Raw genomic sequence first — 20,814 nt, forward strand, 5'->3', positions numbered from 1 at the left:
GAACTCTAGCGCTGATTGCATTTTCTGGTAATTAAGCTTGTTCTTTCCCCCACTCTTTCTTTCATCGCGGGGCACTGGTTGGTGGGTTCGCATTAGCGTACAGGGTTCAGCGTAGTGTCACTTGCGTGCTCGCACAGGTGCTGGGTTTTCCCACCGTACCATGCCGCTCATTAGGTCATCGTGATGACGGAAGCGCATTTTGTTTAATTGAATTCTCATTAGTGCTGCTACAAAAGACCAGCCACTGACCTCGTTGCACTCGGGGGCACCAAGCTTGTTATATGCATATCCTTTCGCATAGGGTTTAATTATTGTTGTGAATAAACCGTGTTACGAATGCTACGTGCAGGAATTAACGGTTGCTGGTGTAAAGGAAGCTGAAGACATGTTCGTACGCATGTGTCGGTGTTGCAGCGCTCATAAACACATATATAGTACTGCAAAAGACACAAGTCTTTGCCAGAAACGCAGTTTGACTTTCTCGGAGTCACTTCTGATCACCAAGGTTTATGAGACAGGAGCCACCAAAACCCACACGTACACTAAATATACATACGCATGTGCCTTTCAAGGCTCCAAGAATATCCTTGATGGTAGTGTTCTCTTCCAAATATGTCCCAGGACACATTATTTCTGAAAAATGAACTCGTCCATGGGACGCCACCCCAGTGATCTCTCAGGCACCTATTCAAACACAATACTTACTCTTGTTCTGGACAAATATGGATGTATGGTGACTATAAATAGTATTTGCTACAACTTTAAACCACAGAGGATTTAATTTGACCTTTTGACACTGAAAATGAAAATGTTCTTTGATGTGAAAGCTACAGCAGGGCCTTGATGAGACTTTTTTGTCAGTTTGACCAGTTTAGTTTGTAGTCTGAACAGGAAAAAACATGAATTTGCACTTTCATATTTGGTTTGAAATGAAACAAAGTCTAATTTTTTCCTTTTAGTTTGAAAGAGAAGAACAGATTTTATGTTGTTTAACCATTCATTGCATGATGGGCTGTTACAAGATAACTTCTTTAAAATAAGTATCCAAAATAATAGCAGTGCCTTCCCGATTTCTATGCTGTTGTCTGCAACACAAATGATCAGATTAAAATATAAAATTGCAAATAAAAATGAATAACTCTGAACTGCAATAGACAAAATTAAAGCATTAGACAAAAAAATAAATAAATAAAAATAGTAATAAATAAATTAAAAAGTTAAAAATTGCTTAAAAATGACTATATTTCTTGCTAAAATTATTGCAAATTAACATTTATTAATATGTTCAACAAATGAAGATTTAAGAATAAGTTGAATAAATACTAATAAAATTATAATAAACTTAAAAAAAAAGCTCATTAATAAATGCTCACCTTTTGATTATTGCTGATGATGCATTAAAATGTGCCAAAACCTAATTATGTGTCTGATTTTTAATTTACAGTCTATTTTGTGTTCATTTTAAGCCATATAGTAATTCTTAAACAATAGTTAAGTTAAATAAAACTATTCAGAAAGTTGGGTTAAACATTTAACCCAACAGCTGGGTCAAAACAACCCAGTCGCTGGGTTTGTCCATATTTACCCCAGAATTTTTAGTGCATAAATACTGTATTAGTTGTCACTCTATATCTCCTAATAATGTCTTAGTAAAAATGAATTTCTATATACGGTTCACAGCATAAATGAGTACACCCCTCTGAATAAATATAAAATATGTATTTTCTTAATGATTACTAATATAATTTAAGGAAAGATGGCAAAATTTATATGTATTAAACATATACTTAATAAAAACAAAATATATGCCAATATTTTTTGCAAAATAAGTAAATTAGCTAATTTTGTTTAAATGAAGGGTTGAAGAGAGTACACTCTATACTTAATTCAGCAAATGTATAATATTCTAGTACATAACATGTTCTCCATAACTCTAAGTACACTGCTCTGACCCTTCTTGGCACTGAGTGTACAAATTCATGACAAAATGCCACGTGTCATGTTTAACTCCTGGAGGACGACCTCCTTAAATGCCCTGGTCTTTAATGGGGAGCGTTGCTCAGATCGTCTCTACAGAATCCCCCACAGCTGCTCAAGAGTGTTAGGACTGAGTGAAATACTTGTCCACTGAAGGATTTTCACCTTGGGAGATTTTTGTCATGTTCAAAAAATGCCCAACAATGCAGGGAATGAGGCGAGGGTAGCATCTTCTATTTCAGATTTTTGTATTACATCACACAGTGGTGTGTGAATTCATGACAGCTTTGATAAAGTACAACTCCCTCACACCTTCAGTACTCATAAATCCCTTTATAAGAGCTTTACTACCACTGAACGTCACTGTGGGAACCAGGCACTTCTCACTGTACTCCTCCTCTAGCAACAACAGAACATTTTGGATGCTTTTAGAATCGAAATGATTGACTTGGTCTCTTGGATTCCCAGAAGGAAGAGGTTAAATGAGTTTATTGTGCTTTGGCTATAGTAGATGATTCTAGTGGTGACAACAACCATGCATGTCACTTCTGCAGGCTGTGTCATACTCTGTGATGCAAAGTGTCACTCTTTTCATAGCTTTTTCTGGCTCTGAAACACTTACATATTTCTCCTGCTCTTTTTCTAGCAAAAACTCACTCATCACTAAATATAAACTTAAAGTGAAGACCTGATTATTTCAGGAGACTATTCGCAAGCCCATTGTTTTTGAATGTCAGTGTTACTTCTGCTATATTTTCACACTTAAAACAATAATTTGGTATTCTTCTTGTACCATTGTCTTCTTTTATGCTAAGAAATAAATCTCCTGACAGTTCTCTTCCAAGTGGTTCCATTGTTGCCAGCATTACATCTGGGTATGATTTAGTAGGCTATATAACACTTTTAATTGTCAGGAAAGTACTTGTCTTTAGAAGTTTTCGTTTACTTACCTGTTGAACAAAAATTGCCTTAAACCTACACTATTTTTTTTGTTTGTTTTATTTAGTAACTTTAGTAACTTTTTATTTAGTAACTTTCACACAACATTTTATCACTTTGATCTTATTTTCCTGAATCATTTTGACATTCTTCTTTGGTAATTGATTAAGCAGGCTTGTTGGAACGTTTTATCACCAAAGAACCCCAACATGTCTTTTAAGTAAAGACTATTGCCGAACTTGTTGTTTTAGAGTGGGTGTACTCATTTATGCTGGGCACTGCATATGTGGCTTTTTAATTATTTTTCCCCAAAACTATTAATTAAGGCTTTGTCAAGCCAGCATTCAAAGTTCATTTAAATCTCAGTATGCTATTTTTACTTTCAAAAATGCTCAAGCTCAGTCAGTAAAAAGTGAAAAATCCAAGATGGTGAGTTTTTTGTAAAGGCACTATACTTAGAAAGGTCTTTTTCCGTCTTTGTGGTCTTGTCTTCACACTTGCTGCCTGCCTCTTGCATTGCTAACCCACTCCAGGTGGAGTGGCGCTGGCGTCCTAGAGAGATAGTTGGGAATTGCAGAGGGGGCAAGAGGTGTCAGATCCTGAAAAGGCAGAGAGAGGAACCCGATAGTGGCTGGGTGCTGGAGGTCTGGACCGGGGCAGAAGGGTCTGGGGCTCCGGGTATTGAGGGCAGGATTATTGGGGACAAGCTGAGGAGAGATGAGGGCAGAGAGCAGTCTGACCCAGCGGGAGAGAGAGAGAAAACCAGAGAGAGAAAGAAAGGAAGAGTGGGTGAGATGGGGGTTAAAAATTCAAAGAGAGACTAAGGAAAGGAATGAGATTCAAGGAATGCTGAAGAAACCACAAGGTCAAAACAAGGAAAGAGAGAATGGATTGAAAGAAAGAAATAGAAAACATAATGACTGTTTCAGCCAATGTTTTAATGAAATGAAGCACAATAATATGCAGTATTGTAGTGCATATTTCTATCTTAGGATCAGCATATTAGAATGATTTCTTAAATATCATTTGACAATGAAGACTGGAGTAATAATGCTGAAAATTTGTGTTTGCCATCACAGTAATAAATTACATTTCAAAATATACTAAAATAAACCAGTTATTTTAAACTGTAGCAACATTTCACAGTATTACTGTTTGTTTTTAAAGATACTTTTTTCAAAAACAAAACAAAAATCCTACCGTTCCCAAACTGTTAAATGGTAGCGTACATTACAAAGACACAAATGCTATTGTTTTGGACCCGAACAAACTTTACCTGCTTATCAGTGATGTCACTTCCACACATGAGTGCTCATAAAAACAAACTGCGCAATTACGTCAATACACAGTATTACCTTCACTGCAGTGTAAGCTCTATAATAACACACATGTAAGATTAAAATAACAAATAACAATTGATAGAGATCGTTGCAAATGTCTAATGGACCTTCAAGCCATGTTCCGGGTTCAATGCAAGTTAAGCTATGCCCACAGGATCATAGGATCACATTTGTAAAAACGTGCAAAAATTTGTTATTGTTTGATAATGCATTGAAAATGTAAGCCTATAGGGCAAGAAACAGCACATGTAACTATAGTGTGATTGAATCACAATCAATTACATGTACAACTAATTAAATATACAATACCAGGCAAAAGTTTTGAACATTAATATTTTTTTTGAAGAAAAAGTCTTCAGCCCAAGCTTGGTGAGCATTCTTTAAAAACATTAAAAATCTTGGCAGTGTACAACTAATTAAATCAAAGCATGTTTATTATTATTTATTTATATACTATTATAGTTTTTAATATTTTAATTACCTTTTTATACCTTTTATTATAGATTTTTAATTCATTTTTATTTTCAGTTTAATTTTCAGTGATTTTTTCCTTTATTAGTTTTTCTGTTATTTATCTATTTTTTTTATTTCAGTTTTATTTTACTTTTAGTTTATTTCCAGCTAGGAATTCACATTTATTTCAAATAGAAAAAATGTTCTTAGTAGTTTAAGTTAACAATAATAGTCCTTAATTGTACAAGAAGTTTGTTCTACAACAGAATATCCCACTGATAAAAATACGATGATGTATGACATTACAGTGCAAATAATACACATTTTTGTATGGAAGAATGAAAAAAAACAGAATAAGCATGCATTTCAGTACATTTTTTAAAAATTAATTTTTGTATGCAACAGATGCCGTCTATAGTGCTTGTTTGAATAAATACCTTGTGCCTGTCCAAAAAATAAAATAAAATAAAATAAAGTAACATTTTAATACATTTATTTGATTCAAAGTAAATTAATTTTTTTTTTACTATTTGTTTTATGAATATGTCTTCTATTTGAATATATTTTAAAATGTAATTTATTCCTGTGATTTCAAAGCTGAATTTTAGCATCATTACTCCATTCACATGATCCTTCAGAAATCATCCTAATATTCTGATTTGCTGCTTATAAAACATTTATTATTATTATTATTATTATGTTGAAAACAGCTGAGTAGAATTTTTTAAGGTTTCTTTGATGAATAGAAAGTTTAGAAAAACAGCATTTATTTCAGATAAATGCTGTTCTTTGGATCTATCTATTCATCAAAGAATCCTGAAAAAAATGTACTCAACTGTTTTAAATATTGATAATAATAATAATTAAAAAATGTTTCTTGAACAGCAAATCAGCATATTAAAATTTTTTCGAAAAGATCATGAGACACTGAAGACTGGAGTAATGATGTTGAAAATGTAGATTTGATCACAAGAAAAAATTACATTTTAATATATATTTAAATAGTAAGCAGTTTTATATAGTTTTAAATAGTAAAAAAATTTCACAATATTACTGATTTTGCTATATTTTGGATCAAATAAAGGCAGGCTTGGTGAGCAGAAGAGACTTTTAAAAAAAAATATTAAAAATCTTACTGTCCAAAAACTTTTTACTGGTCGTGTATATGGTTGTGGACCAACAGGTAGTTTCACTCTCTCACTGATGTTTCCACAAACACACACTCATATTCCAGGAGGACTTGACCTCTTGACAGATGAACCTATTTCTCTTTCATTCTCTCTCTTATTCTCTCATCCTTTTCCTCTTCTCTTCCCCTCTTCCCTCTGATAGTGTCTGAGACACAGGACGTCTCCACACTAAGGTGCTGAAAGACTTGGACACGTCCTGTGACAGAGACCACAATGAAACAACTGCTGTTGGACCACACACACACACACACACACAAACCTGCTTCACTCTTTGCATTTATCAGTGAACATGAACAAGGCCATCACTGTCAAGTCTTATTGAAAAGCTTTTCCGTATCGTCATTGTTGTGCAAGTTAAAATAAATAGAAATGGCATTAAAACAGGGTGTTATTTGCAGTTCAAGACAAAACAAGCCGCACAACACGTGAAAGCTTGTTTGTGACGTTAATCTCGGTCTTCTTTATAGCCTGAAGGCGTAAATATTCAAATCAGGCGGCTCCCCATAAAGGTTAAGCACATATTCACAAACACACACACACAGATATGGTCTCTAAAGGTAGCTTTCAGATACACACACTCAGTTATCTCGCTGTTAATCTAAATGTGATGCAAATCCCTTACTCCCCCTGTTCTGTTTTGCATGTTGAACCTAATAAGGTTCTGCTGAGAAAGACCACTGACATGTTTAAATAAATTTATATGGTTTAAACATTTTCAAAAACGTGCCTTTGCAGAGGTTTCCTAAACTAACTACAAGTGTAAATAAACATGCAGGCCAAACCAAAGAGTGACTTTGAAAAACAAAACGTGACTGCTTCTAGTGGTCGGTGAAGAAACTGCAGTATGACAGACAACATGAACTAGGTGCTATTAAGAGATTAACATGGTAATACACAAAGCACTGATTTTATTAGCATATTTAGCATTTATCTATTATAATTATGTCCTAATGTGTATAAACAATATTCCTGTAGATTTTGTTCAGTGAATATCCATGAGCGTTTGGATAATAATCAAAGTAGATGTACATAGGAGTTAATGGATTTAAAAGATTACACTTGTTTGCAAAAATATATTTAGTGTTTTATTAGTCTTGTCTCCAAGGAGACACTCAAAAGACAGACTGATGTTTCATTCCGACTTTGCAGCACTCATATAGAGCAATATCTAGCCCATGAAATATCTTAAAGCAGAGAAACCAAGAAAAATATATTTTCATAAAACAAATTTCCACCTTTCCCTCACATTTTCCACGTTTTTATGACTTTTCCAGGCCTTTCTAAATATTCCTGGATTAGATTCAGATCCTAACACATTCAAAACAGCTGTTGGTCACACATCTGTATACATATCGCTAATCAACAGGTTTCATCTATCGAACAAATCACACTAACAAACCAAATGCTTACAGGCTTTTCCCACACATTTAACTCTCCAACACAAAACATTCAAAAAAGGAAAAATCGTCCCACTGTTTACAAATGTACAGTACAAACAGTAATGTCTTCTGTCAAATAGTCAGATTCAATCTCTTGTCATGCTTTGCAAAGATAAAGCTGGAGTGTTTTGGTCAAATGTTATGCTAATTAGTGCATTTTGTTACTAAAATTAGGCTGAAAAACATTAGAATGACAAATTAAGTACACAAACATACATGATTAAAATGAACGTACATCACTCTAAAACGGATTGCACAAAATGTTTTGAAAAAACACAATCCTAAGACATTCAAACTTAAGAAATGTATTTGGAAACTGATTTTTACAAATACTGTTACTTAAAAACAACAATTTATGATTACAGTTAGAGAATCCCATGACAGAATTAAAAGTTAAAGGAATAGTTCACCCAGAAATGCAGGAAAAAAAATTATGTGCTAATCTAATTTTCATGTCATTCCAAACCTGTATGACTTATTTGGAACATTAACATTTACTGAAAATCTTCCTTTACTGTAGTTCTAAAATGAAGTAATGGTGTTTGGTGTAAAATTCATACAGTTTCTGAAATTTTAGTAGTCTATTTTAGAATTTCAGGGAAGATTATGAATAAATAACTGTTAACTTCACACTGATACTGAACTTAACAAAAAAAAAAAAAGCTTTCTGAATTTTACAGTAGTCAATCCAAACCCATCTGACACAGGATAAAACTTAGTCCAAAAAACCTGATTTAGAACTTTGAAAAAATGATTATGTAGTATAATTAGTGCCGGGCAGTTTGACCAAAAATCTGTATCATGTTTTTTAAAGATTCTGGCGGTTTTATGGTTTATCACGGTTTGCGCTTGACTGAGCCTTTATGTGAATCAGACTGCATGCAACAGTTCCAGAACCACTGCATTTGAACCACGATCCAAACAAACATGCTACATTATAGTATGAGCAGTTTTTAATGTAAATTAGATTGTATAGTTTCAAAATGTAAAGCAAAAACAGAATGGTCTGACCTTAGCTTTGTGAAATTATGCTAAGTAATAAAACATCTGCACAAAACAAACAGCAGGCGGGCTAAATGAGGCGCAAATTCGCTCTTTGACAGCAGGTGGCGCTTATGGAACAGCAGCGATAGAAAGAGTTCTAGGATACTAATGTAAACAAAACAGCTCTGCATTTTTAAATACTATATCAATATGTAGTATATGGAGGTAAGATTAATACTAGATACTAGAAAAATTATTTAGGATTTTTATCTAATATTTCATGCATTGTGAATGGATTTTGATCTGCCTGCTAGGATTTTCTCCTCTTCTCTGGCTCTCGTTTTCTCTTCGTCTCTGGCTTCTGTTAATGGCCGTTTATAGTTGATTTATTTGACCACTTAAATAATTAGTGGTGTGTTATTAATAGTTCTCCAAACATTAGTCAGAAGTGTATGCTATTAAACGATTATTCCACTTAAAGAAAAAAAAATCCTGATAATGTACTCACCCCCATGTCATCCAAGATATTCATGTCTTTCTTTTTGAGGAAAATATTCCAGGATTTTTCTCCATATAATGGACTTCAATGGTGCTCAGCAGATTAAAGGTTAAAATTGCAGTTTTCAGCTTCAAAGGGCTCTAAATGATCCTAACCGAGGAATAAGTGTCTTTTCTAGCAAAAAAGATTGGTCATTTTCTTAAATAAATGTATACACTTTTTAACCACAAATGGTTGTCTTGTGTAGCTCTGCGATGTAATCGTCCTACATTGCTGTTTAACCTTTTTTTGTAAAGAGCGTTTGATCTTTGCACGTTCACTTTGTAAACACTGGGTAGGTACTTCTGCAACGATGTAGGATGATTTGGAGAAGAAAATGAGATGGGAGTTTTTTGACATACCCTAACTATATTGAACCGGCGTGCACAGAGTACGCATGTGCATCGCAGAGCTAGACAAGAGGAGCATTTGAGGTAAAAAGTATATAAACTGACAAATTTTTTTAGAAAATAACTGATAGTTTTGCTAGATAAGACCCTTATTCCTTGGGAGAAACTGCATTTTTAACCCTCAATCCGTTGAGCACCATTGAAGTCCACTATATGGAGAAAAGTCATGGAATGTTTTCCTTAAAAAAAAATAATTTCTGTGCGACTGAAGAAAGAAAAACATGAACATCTTGGATGACACGGAAATGAGTAAATTATCAGAAAATTCTTATTTTAAAACTGGAGTAATCCTTTAACAGAGATCTCCTTTCAATTCAGAACTCTGTTTACACTTGTACCGACATGCCGTTTTTTTATTATTATTTTTTTTATCCACACCTTGTGCGTAATATAAACTGGTTTACTGTTTGAACTAGTATATCGCCCAGTATTATAATATATGTAGTCAAATGGATTACTTTTATGATACTTTTATGCTGCTTTATTTGTCATTTTGGAGCTTGATTGACAGGTTGAAACCCTATTTACTTTAATTATATAGAAAAGAGCACACAGCATATTCTTCAAAAATATGCCTTTGCATTCCAGTGAAAAAAGAAATGAATATGGATTTGAAAAGACATGAAGGTAAATAACGATGACAGAACTTTCATTCTGGGCAAACTATGGAAATGTAAACATTAACAAGCTGAAACACCTATACATACACAAAAACCCACTAACATGCATGCTCCTTTTTTAGTCAGTATTTTTTCTGCTCCATTTCATTACTGTGAAAACAGACTGAAAGGCGCACGCTACAGAAACCTTTGACTTTGACATCTGCCCCTGTAAAGGGAATGCGAGGACACCAGGGATATCTGTGCTTCTACGCTTTGCGTAAGCGGAGATGTCTCTACAAAGGCAGGTCCAGGTCAAGTTACAGATCAGATGTGCTCAGATCCACTTTTAAATTAGATTTTTAGTACATTCTTAGTCTTCTTGTACTCATATTAGTCTTTGGTATTTTTTCTGAACAAATAAAGCCGCATGCAATATTCTCTATTCATCATTCTGCATCATTGTCATTCGTATTGTAGTATTTTACATATGTAAATCACTTTGGAAGAAGCATCTACTAAACGAATAAAAGTCACTGTTCATGCTGTAAGTCCATTTGTAGTTGTAGTTTTGTGTTAAGTGCTGCTTTGAAAGAGCATTAGCATTAATCCAAAATTTTGGATTAAACTTGAACAGTTTTAAACTGAAGATTAGACTGCGGTTTTGATGCCGATCCCATCTGTGAGTTTGTATTGGGCAATCAAGGATGGTCATAAGTGGATGATGTAATCAATTGCCGCCTTCTGGGTTTCAGCTTCAGAGAGCCATAGCGAGGCTTCAAAAACAATGCAACATCAACACACAGTTAATCTTCAGAAAGTACTACAGTGGGGTCTAAAAATCTTAGACCACCAGGGAAAATGTTCGTATTGTGCTTTAGATTATGATATAACCGAGCATAAAATGTTTGCATGTGCAGATATACCTCTTTGCGTGCTGCTTTGGCACGGGTGAGTTTCACACTCTGAGATCTGCGCAGACCCTTCTGCACCGACGCCTCGTCTTCGGAGAGTACTCCATCTGTTTCCTCCTCATGCCCCTCCCCTGCTTGTTTATATGGCTCTGTTGGAGCAGATGCACAGAGGAAGCAATAAAGATCTCAAACAAGAGGAACTGAACCTTGAAGGATTAGTTTACCCAAAAAATGAAATTCTGTCATCATTTACTCACCCTCATGTCGCTCCAAACCCATTTTGTGAATTTGTGGAATGCACAAAAAAGGAAAATTTCCTTAAAATCACAACAAATGGATTCTAAAGCTTTCAAGCCTCAAAAAAAATGCAAAAGCAAATAAAAAGTATTGGAATATAAGCGGTTAGGAGCTTATTCATCATCTGTCTCTATTTATTGTAAATTCAGTTTTCTTTTATACTTATAGGTTTGGACTGACATAATGGTAAGTAAATGATGACAATTTTCATTTATTTATTTATTTATTTTTAACAAATGGTTTTTATTTTATTTTGATTACGTGCTTCAATTGACCAGCTGAACTTTCTATCAGGATTGCTTTTTTTAATCCTTGTTCTACCACTAGAGGGAGATATGTGACCCTGGACCACAAAACCAGCCATAAGTAGCATGGGTATATTTGTAGCAATAACCAACAATACATTGTATGGGTCAAAATTATAGATTTTTCTTTTATGCCAAAAATCATCAGGATAAAGATTGTTTTCCATGAAGATATTTTGTAAAAAGTTTACATTTTTTTTCACCCTTAGATTCCAGATTTTCAAATAGTTGTATCTCAGCCAAATATTGTCCTATCCTAACAAACCACACATCAGTGGAAAGCTTATTTATTCAGATCTATCTCAATTTCAAAAAATTATAAAAAATTATGTGCTCCACTAGGTTTCATTTGCCCTCGAGGTCTTAAAATGCTAATTTTGACTTTTGACTCTTACAGTTCTTTAGTTAGATGTAGTTAAATCAGTATGTGGTAATTTTTCATAATTATGTAGTAATTTATTATTATATAATCAGCAATAATGTCATTAAAGGAAAAATTCACCCAAAAATCAAAATCTGCTTAAATTTACTCACTCCAGGTCATTCAAGAAATAGATGAATCATTTTTTCATCTGAACAGATTTGAAGAAATGTAACATTTATATCACTTTCTTTACATCAGTGAATGGGTGCCGTCACATCACAATAAGTTATGTAAGTAATCCACAAGCTGCATCCATCATTAAGACATTTTGAACTTTGCTGCTTCTGAGTCCTCTATCCATAATATTGCTTTCTCCAGTTAAAAAGTCATCACGTCTGAATCAGTAGAGAAATATGCGTAGATTATGCAATGTTTACAAGTGAAAACAGTCTAAAACAGTTCTAAACAAATATATAGGTAGATTTAGAAGTGACAGGACAACAGAGGATGGACTTTTTTTACTGGATGAAGCGTTATTATGGATTTTGGACTGGTGTTTTGTCCAGAAGTGTCAGATTAACGTTAAAACGCCTTCATGATGACTTCGTTTCTTACAAACTCACAGCTTTTCACTTCACAAGACGTGAATTGATGGACTGGAATCATGTAGATTACTTGATTATTGTGATGTTTTAATAAACTATTTGGACTGTCTATCTCATGGCACCCATTCACTGCTGAGGATCCCCTGGTGAGCAAGTGATGTAATGCTAGATTTAATGAAGAAACAAACTCATCTACATCTTGAACATCAGCCTGATGGTGAGTACATATCCAGCGTTTTTTTTTTTTTTTGGGTGAACCATTCCTTTAACGCATGTACAGAACTCACCAGAATCAGCAGCACTAGCAGGCTGGAGGGCCCGTTGGCGGGGGTTGGCATATGCTGATTGTTCAGAAGGGAACTGCGTCAGGTCTGGAATACTGAAACTCCTCAGACGCTCACTGATGGCACCCTGTCCCTGTGACATGAGTCATGTGGTCAGCTAATGATCCATTGTACATGATGCACTGAGTAAACAGAATTCAAGAACCAAAAACCAATGAAGTTGTGGTTACCTTTATAATACACAATTAAAGACATCTTTTATTTCACTTCTCTTAAGGCATCGACCAGGTAATAAAGGTCTAATGATGTGCTGGCGACAGGTTAAAGCAGAATGAAAAAGAAAGCAAGTTACCTGAAATAGGTGCAGCAGCTACTGCTGGAGATTAGTTTAGCATGTAGACAGAAAGAGAAAGGAAACAGGAAAATATTAACTAGATTTGAACACTTTCTAAAGAAAATGTGAGTGGTGCTCAGAACACCATTACTAACTGCATAGCACTGCATAATAACAGTGGATAATGGTGGATGGCTGCCAGGGTGTTGCTATGTATTCGCCAAGGTTCAGAGTGATTTTAGTGTGTTGCTATGCGGTTGGTAAAGTGTTCTGTGTGATTGCTTACTGGCCAAAGTTAAAAGAGCCCACCCTAAATGTCTATGATATTCTTGTTTCAAGATAAGAACGGTAGACCTTATCAAAAACAGAAGAACCTCATCAAAAACAGAAGAGCACTGGTGATTTAGATCTTTTTTTTAGGAACCAGACATGGCCAGACAGCAAATTTGATTTAAAAAGCAGTCAGGAGAACAGGATAGGCCACAGAGAAGAGCACATATAATTTTAACTGGGTCACTCCTGTTATGCAGTGCATTTTTGTCTTTAACATGCTTAAAAAAAAAAGTTAAAAATTTTTAAATTCTGTCTAATTTCTCACCCTCATGTCGTTCCAAATCCGTAAGACCTTCGTTCATCTTCAGAACACAAATTAAGATATTTTAATGAAATCCGAGAGCTTTCTGACTCTGCGTAGACAACAACACAACTGACACGTTTAAAGTCCATAAAGGTAGAAAGGACATCATTAAAATAGTCCATGTTATGAAGAGTGAATGTTATGAAGTTATGAGAATACTTTTTGGGCACAAAAGAAAACAAAAACAACTTTATTGTTGAATAAAGTCGTTATTTCCCTAGTAAAAAATAATAGATTTAAAATGCATTTATTTTATACTAAGTATAATTCAAGTCTATTAACATATTTACTGACATATCGCTCAAGGCTTACTGATATAAAAATTTTAATTAAACTTTATTTGGAATACTACTTGTGAACAACGCACATTTCTTAATATTAAGCATAAAATATGTTTTAATGTCACTTTATATCTAATATCGGTCTTTAATGCAATATATTTAAAGTGTACATAAAGTATACTTGCAATAGTTCCACTTTAGCATAATCAAATATACTTACATATATCTTAAGTTGTACTTCAGCACTACTTTTGCACAATTTAAGTGCATTAAAGGGGTCATCGGATGCAAACTTCACTTTTACATGTTGTTTGAACATTAATGTGTGTTGGCAGTATATGTACAAATCTACCCTATAATGACAAAAATCCATGCAGTGGTTTTTAATTAATCTATAAAAATAATATCCCCTTTTTCAAATCGAGCAATTCTCAGATGCCTGTCGGTGTGACGCCGCTCCCACCATAGTTGATTGACATGAGCGTCTCACCTCAGATCATCTGTAACAGCCCGACCTCCATTGGTTCGATGCCGAAGCAGGGATGTAAGTTAGACAAGTTTTGAATCTCTGCAATCACCTTTCCTAATAACGTGCTAGTTAGCAAGTTTCGGGGCTAAACACGCTAAATGCGGCTAAAATAAACAATTTCTCAGAGCAGCTTGTCACTCCACAGAAAGAAGAGAGAGGCGGGGTGAGCAGAGATCGTTTGCATTTAAAGGAACACAACCATTGAGAACTTTTAACCAAAGTATATTATAGACTTTTCATTAAGACCCTAAAGAATCATATCAACTTGTGGAAAATGGGCATCCGATGACCCCTTTAAGTACAAAATTAGTACAAAATTCCAATATAGCAGACTTAAAATATACCAGTTTAGTATACTAAAAGTACAATCACAGAGTATTTTTATTATGTACATAATATGTAAATGCATTTTAGTATACTTGGCATTAGTATATTTATGTTTTACTAGGGTTTGTTTCCTTTTCTGTAACGTTACTTTTATTTTCTTTCTTTTTCAGTTGTGTTGCTGTCTATGCAGGGTCAGAAAGCTCTCAGATTTCATCAAAAATATCTTTTTGATATCATCATCATCTCATGCTCTGATGATGAACGAAGGTCTTGCAGGTTTGGAACAACCTGAGGGTGAATAATTAATGACAGAAGTTTCAGTTTAGGGTGAACTAACCCTTTAAAGTCTGGTTTACCTTACAAAAAAATCCTTTTTATTTAAGTTTCTAACAGCGTAACTGAAATTAAATTAAACAATGAATCACAAAAGAAGTAACGTATCAAAACAATGTCTCTTTACATGGAATGAAAGCTGTTAGCTGACCAGATCAGCTTAGTTAGCTAGGTTAGCTCAAATGCCTGGTATAAACAGTGCATGAGTGTATGCACATGTGTCTGTGCAATACCTTCACAGCAGCGGAGACAGCAGCAGCAGCTGCGATCGTGAGGCCCTGACGTCCGAAATTCACCATGGTTTCATAACTTTTCTCTCTGGCCTGGACAATATATTCATCAATCTCCTGAAAAACAGAATGTGAAACAGTCAATAAAACAATAATTTAAATTCACACTTAACCTCCAACTAGGAGTTGTTTGGCAACAAACAATTACAGAGAGCTGGGAACAAAATATGCAGGCGCAGTTAAATGAACCGTGCAGTTTATTGTTAGTTCATAATGATCATGTAATCGAGACATCCAACTAACCCATTCCATCTGTTTATCTCTAAACGTCATTTATGTAATCATTGATTATGTAATTCTCTCGATTCCATAATACATGTCAGTATGGCCATGTCTTAACTGTCAGTAAACGCCTATTCCCAAGAAACCTGATGATGATGTGTTTAGGTCATTACCCTCTCCTTGGATGCCAGCATAGGGTGTAGGAACTTCCTGTAGAGGACACTGGCTCCTCTGGTGTAGGGAGACAGCAACCAAAAGACGAAAGCCATTTTTAATTCGTAGTAAACTGGAAACCTGATATTCAATGTGAAAACAAAGGAATGATGGAAGACAAAAGAATGAATTTGCAGAATAAAAGATAACATCACAATTTTTAATATTAAGATACTGCATAAGATACAGCATTTTTAATGCCACTCATTACTAGGACAGTGCATCCTGGAACTGTCCATGCAAACAAAACTGATCTAATTTAGGGAGACCCAAGCCAGTAAAATAAGCAGAGCTGATCTTTCCTTCTTTCTTTTTTTTCTAAATGTCACAAAACTAATGAAATGCACTGGAATTTTACCGAACTGAAACTGAACCTAACAGACTGGTTCCTCTAACTGGCCTGAGGAAAATAAACGGAGCTCAAAATCTGCAACAACAGATAAAAGCCCTTTTCATGCACCACAAAGGCTTGACAGTGAAAGTCATCCAATAGAGAAGAATGGCAAAATGTTAAAACCACTTGATGCAAAAATGACTCCATGCAATCCATTAACAATAATTTATTTGCTTCTTTCCAGACTGTGTGTGTATATTTACCAAGCCATAGAAAGGTCTGTGATGGTCTCCACCACTGTGTAAAGAGCAAACACAATCCAGTACATCATCCATCGCACCTGTCAAACCACAAATGCAAACACAAAATGTCAGTTGGAGGTATAGAAGAGCTACTTACAAAATGAATATTATTCATTCACTTTTTGACATACATCAAAGTGTATCACTGTGGTACTTTTGTAAGGAGAGAAACGGAAGTAGCTGGAAGAAACCCCAAACAGGGCACACGTGGTGGAAGAAAAGTATTAAATTGCTAAACGGCTCAGGGTTTAGTTACTGACAGCCTCTGTCAGATACGAAGAGTAACCAGGATATACAGAAAGTACAGTTGGAGCTCTTTATCTATTTTGGCTATTAACATTGTTTAAACTCAAAAATTAAGATGTGAACAATCAGTAAAACATGGATAAAGATATGCATATACAAATAGAGTACTCACATATTCTTTGACATTCTTGGATTTGACAGCTTTAAAAGAGCAGTACGCAGGATACAGCGTTCCAAACAAAAGACTGTGATAAAACACACACAGACATACAGGACATATGAGACATGATTTATATTCAAAAATATTGTGCACCTGTTATATGCAAGCAAACAAATCAAAATATATAGATATACTGATATAAAAATGTAAGGTATACAGTTGAAGTTAAAAGTTTACATACACCTCGCAGAATCTGCAAAATATAAATTTTACCAAAATAAGAGGGATCATATAAAATGCATATTATTTTTTTTATTTAGTACTGACCTGAATAAGATATGCCACATAAAAGATGTTTACATATAGTCCACAAGAGAAAATAATAGTTGAATTTTTAAAAATTACCCTGTTCAAAAGTTTACACACTTCATTCTTAATACTGTGTTCTTACCTGAATGATCCACAGCTGTTTGTTTTTTTTGTGATAGTTTCCTATTCTTGTAAATTCTTTGGGTTTTCAGCATTTTTGTCTATTTGAACCCTTTCCAACAATGACTGTATGATTTTGAGATCCATTTATTCACACTGAAGACAACTGAGGGACTCCTACTGTGTGCAAAAATTACGTAAGCTTCAAATGCTCACCATTGCTTCAGAAGGAAACATGATGCATTAAAATCCAGGGGGTGAAAACTTTTTGAATTTGAAGATCAGGGTAAATTTAACTTATTTTGTCTTCTGGGAAACATGTAAGTATCTTCTGTAGCTTGTAAAGGTCAGTACTAAATGAAAAAAAATATGATATTTAGGCAAAATAAGAAAAATGTTAACATCTTCATTCTGTTCAAAAGTTTTCACCTTAATGCATAGTTTTTTTTTCTTCTGAAGCATCAGTGAGCATTTGAACCATCTGTAATAGTTGCACATGAGTCCCTCAGTTGTCCTCAGTGTGAAAAGATGGATTTTAAAATCATACAGTCATTGCTGCAAGGGTTCAAATACACAAAAATGCTGAAAAACCAAAGAATTTGTGGCACCTGAAGGATTTTTCTGAAGAACAGCGGGCAGTTTAACTTTTCAGGACATATAAGGGGCTCATAAACAACGTTTTTTATGTGAATATATATAGGTTATGAACCACTATTATATATATATTTTTTCACTGCGATTAGGCTATCTTTGCCTTCATGTAACCCTTATTCTTAAATAAAAATAAGATTTATTTTAATAATTATAAACCCAGTAAATAATTTAGTAACACTGTTAAATGTAATCTTCCTACTGTACATGACTAAATTCACTTGTGACATTTAAATTAACAGATCTTAGTTTTAAGTGTTTTATTTTAAATTTATTTAGACAAAATAGTGTAGAATTCAATCATTTATGGATTATTGACCATGATATGAAAATAATTATTCGCCATAACATGAAAAATAATCATAAGCTTGTCTTATCAACCATATTTTGAATATTGGTGAATCCCTATGCACCTTATATTTGATGATAATCCAACCATTTTATTTGGACACCCGCCCAGATGGCAAATCCAGCCTTTGCATTTGCTTACATGCCTACTCAAATACTGAAACCCAGAACACTGATCATTCAAAATGCTTTGTTTTTTGTGACAGATGAAATTAAAATCCCACTTTTTTTCCTCAATTTAGTACATACACTAGGTAAATTCACGGCCTTCACTGTAACTGGTTTGTGTTTCCCTGATCCATTTATTTTCGAGTAGCTATGGGAACGACATCACTGCCTGATACCGTCTAAAGTTATGTGTGATCATGGGTGTGTGTGTGTGGTGAGGGACTGTTGGATGGATTCCATTTATTGCGTAACGTTTCTCCACTCTAAACCATAAAGCAAAATAAGTGCTGAAGTCAAGAGTAGAGGCCATCTCTTAACATAAAACAGTGAAAGTGTTTGTAATTAAACAACTTCAGTATCACCAAGTAACTATTTCCAAACACAGCCTGCCTTGCTTTTACTACCAGTCAGAAGAAAGTGTTTAAACGTCGAATGCTGTGAGCGAATTAGAGTCACAATGGTTTAGTCATGCATTTCCTATTACGCTGTTTGCTGGGAGAACTCATGAGGGTAAAAAAAAAAAGAAAGGAAAGAATAGGAATGAGTGTGTGTGTGAGATGTTACTGCACATCTCTAAAACAGCTAGGCCTTGTTCGCCAGCAGCAGCAAATAATTCATCATGTTAACTTACAGTAAGAACACAAAAGGCATTTCAAAAGACCTTTAGACTTTGAAACCGACTGTAACGTACTATATATAAATGTATTTCTATCAGTGACGACCAGAGACCCTTATCTCTTATATTGTCAGTACACTAAAGATAACCAAACTCACAGCAAACAGCACCTAGTTGGATGAGGCACAGAATGTGTTTTGCTGTGATGACCTTTTCCGCAAAGAAACAGACACACCTACTGTAACATTACGGTCCAACAGGAAAACAGCAGTTCCTCCCTGGCAGACAGGGACTTTGAATAAAGCAGGTCTGCAGCCAAAAACATGATGAATTTCTTGTTTGCTCCATTACGTCAGCAAAATTTATGTAGGGTTTTTTTTTCCTGCATAATTTCTGAATTTTTATTATGGTTGATATAGAGGTTTCTACACTTTTTTTTTACCAGTGAATTTCCAAGATTGTTCCATTACTTTACCTATGATTTGTGATAGCTGGATACGGTTTTTGTGCACTCACAAACAGTCGTTTCCAGCCTACTAAATACTTCAGATCTGAGTATAATAACTATACATATATGTGACCCTGGACCACAAAACTAGTCGTAAGTAGAACAGGTATATTTGTAGCAATAGCCAACAATTCATGGTATAGGTCAAAATTATTGTTGGATATTAAGTAAAGATCATATTCCGTTAAGATATTTTGTATATTTCCTAATGTAAATATATCAAAACTTTGATTAGTAATATGCATTGCTAAGAACTTCATTTAGACAACTTTCTGGCGATTTCAGGCAATTTTCTCAATATTTTGATTTTTTTGTATCTCAGTCAAATATTGTCCTATCGTAACAAACCATACATCAATGGAAAGCCTAGTTATTCAGCTTATCAGATGATGTATACGTCTCAGTTTTAAAAAAAAATGGACTTATGGACTGGTTTTGTGGATAAGTGTCACATATATTTACTGTAAACATTTAGATGACCTTTTAAAATGGTATCAATTTACATTACTTTTCTGGGCCTGGAAATTAAGTTTTTAAATTTCCTTGTTTATTCCAGATTTGGAATTCACTGTGAAAATCTTGGAAATACAGAGAATGAGAATGTTGCAGAAATTTAGTAACTGTAAAACTGTTATTTATTATATAGGGGGACAAAGCATTATATATAAATTAAATAATGCATGTTGATTTTCCCCCCTTTTTAATCCTGCCCAAAAGCAAATAAACTACAATTTGTTTTATGTAGTTATAATACTATTTTGTATTGCAGTGTAGATGTAGAGACAGTACAGTATGCATTTTATCCGAATGAACTTAAATGCGCAGTCAGCAGTTTTACTAATGTACTTTAAGCTCACAAATAGTTTTCGGTAAATACTCACACGATGACCCTAGATATAATCCACGACACCATCTTCCAACCTGTTGCACTTTTGAGTTATGAAATTTTCTGCAGGTCCAGTCCAGAGGCATAAACTATTCAAATAAACTACAACTAATAATAACTTCTGTCTCGCTTCTCCAACCGCTCAAACCCAACCACAGAGTTCCCGTTTTTATGCCATGCTTCCTGATATCCACGAATTTGCAAGATGACATCGTTATTTGACGAATAACCACTCGTTTTAGCTGTTGTCTTCTCTCTACATGATGTTCCGTTGTGTTAAAAGTGTATGTATTGTTTTCCCCTTCGCCTGTCCTTTTCGGACTAGGGACGATGTCATCTTTGATTGATGGCTCGACTGGCCA

The 20,814-nt window shown here is 34.5% G+C and overlaps 1 protein-coding gene across 3 annotated transcripts; it reads right to left on the bottom strand.

Annotated features, from left to right (window-relative positions):
* Window positions 1–6,971: 6,971 nt before the first annotated feature.
* On the bottom strand, window positions 6,972–20,793 carry reep3a (receptor accessory protein 3a). 3 transcript variants are annotated; one of them, XM_051134237.1, is made up of 8 exons: window positions 20,448–20,791; window positions 16,859–16,931; window positions 16,402–16,478; window positions 15,765–15,885; window positions 15,313–15,426; window positions 12,642–12,771; window positions 10,796–10,932; window positions 6,972–10,645 (listed from the first exon to the last, which is right to left on the bottom strand). In XM_051134237.1, the coding sequence occupies exons 1-8, from the start codon at window positions 20,477–20,479 to the stop codon at window positions 10,571–10,573; spliced, it is 759 nt and encodes a 252-aa protein (XP_050990194.1). In that variant the 5' UTR covers window positions 20,480–20,791; the 3' UTR covers window positions 6,972–10,570. The 3 variants fall into 3 exon arrangements, 2 of the variants coding, with proteins under 2 accessions (XP_050990194.1, XP_050990195.1); XR_007829603.1 differs by lacking the exon at window positions 6,972–10,645 and having other exon boundaries at window positions 10,871–10,932; window positions 12,642–12,820; window positions 20,448–20,793; XM_051134238.1 differs by lacking the exons at window positions 6,972–10,645; window positions 10,796–10,932; window positions 12,642–12,771 and adding an exon at window positions 12,994–13,014 and having other exon boundaries at window positions 20,448–20,792.
* Between the last annotated feature and the right edge of the window lie 21 nt (window positions 20,794–20,814).

This window comes from Labeo rohita, chromosome 17 (genome assembly GCF_022985175.1).
Source record: "Labeo rohita strain BAU-BD-2019 chromosome 17, IGBB_LRoh.1.0, whole genome shotgun sequence".
Taxonomy (NCBI): Eukaryota; Metazoa; Chordata; class Actinopteri; order Cypriniformes; family Cyprinidae; genus Labeo; species Labeo rohita.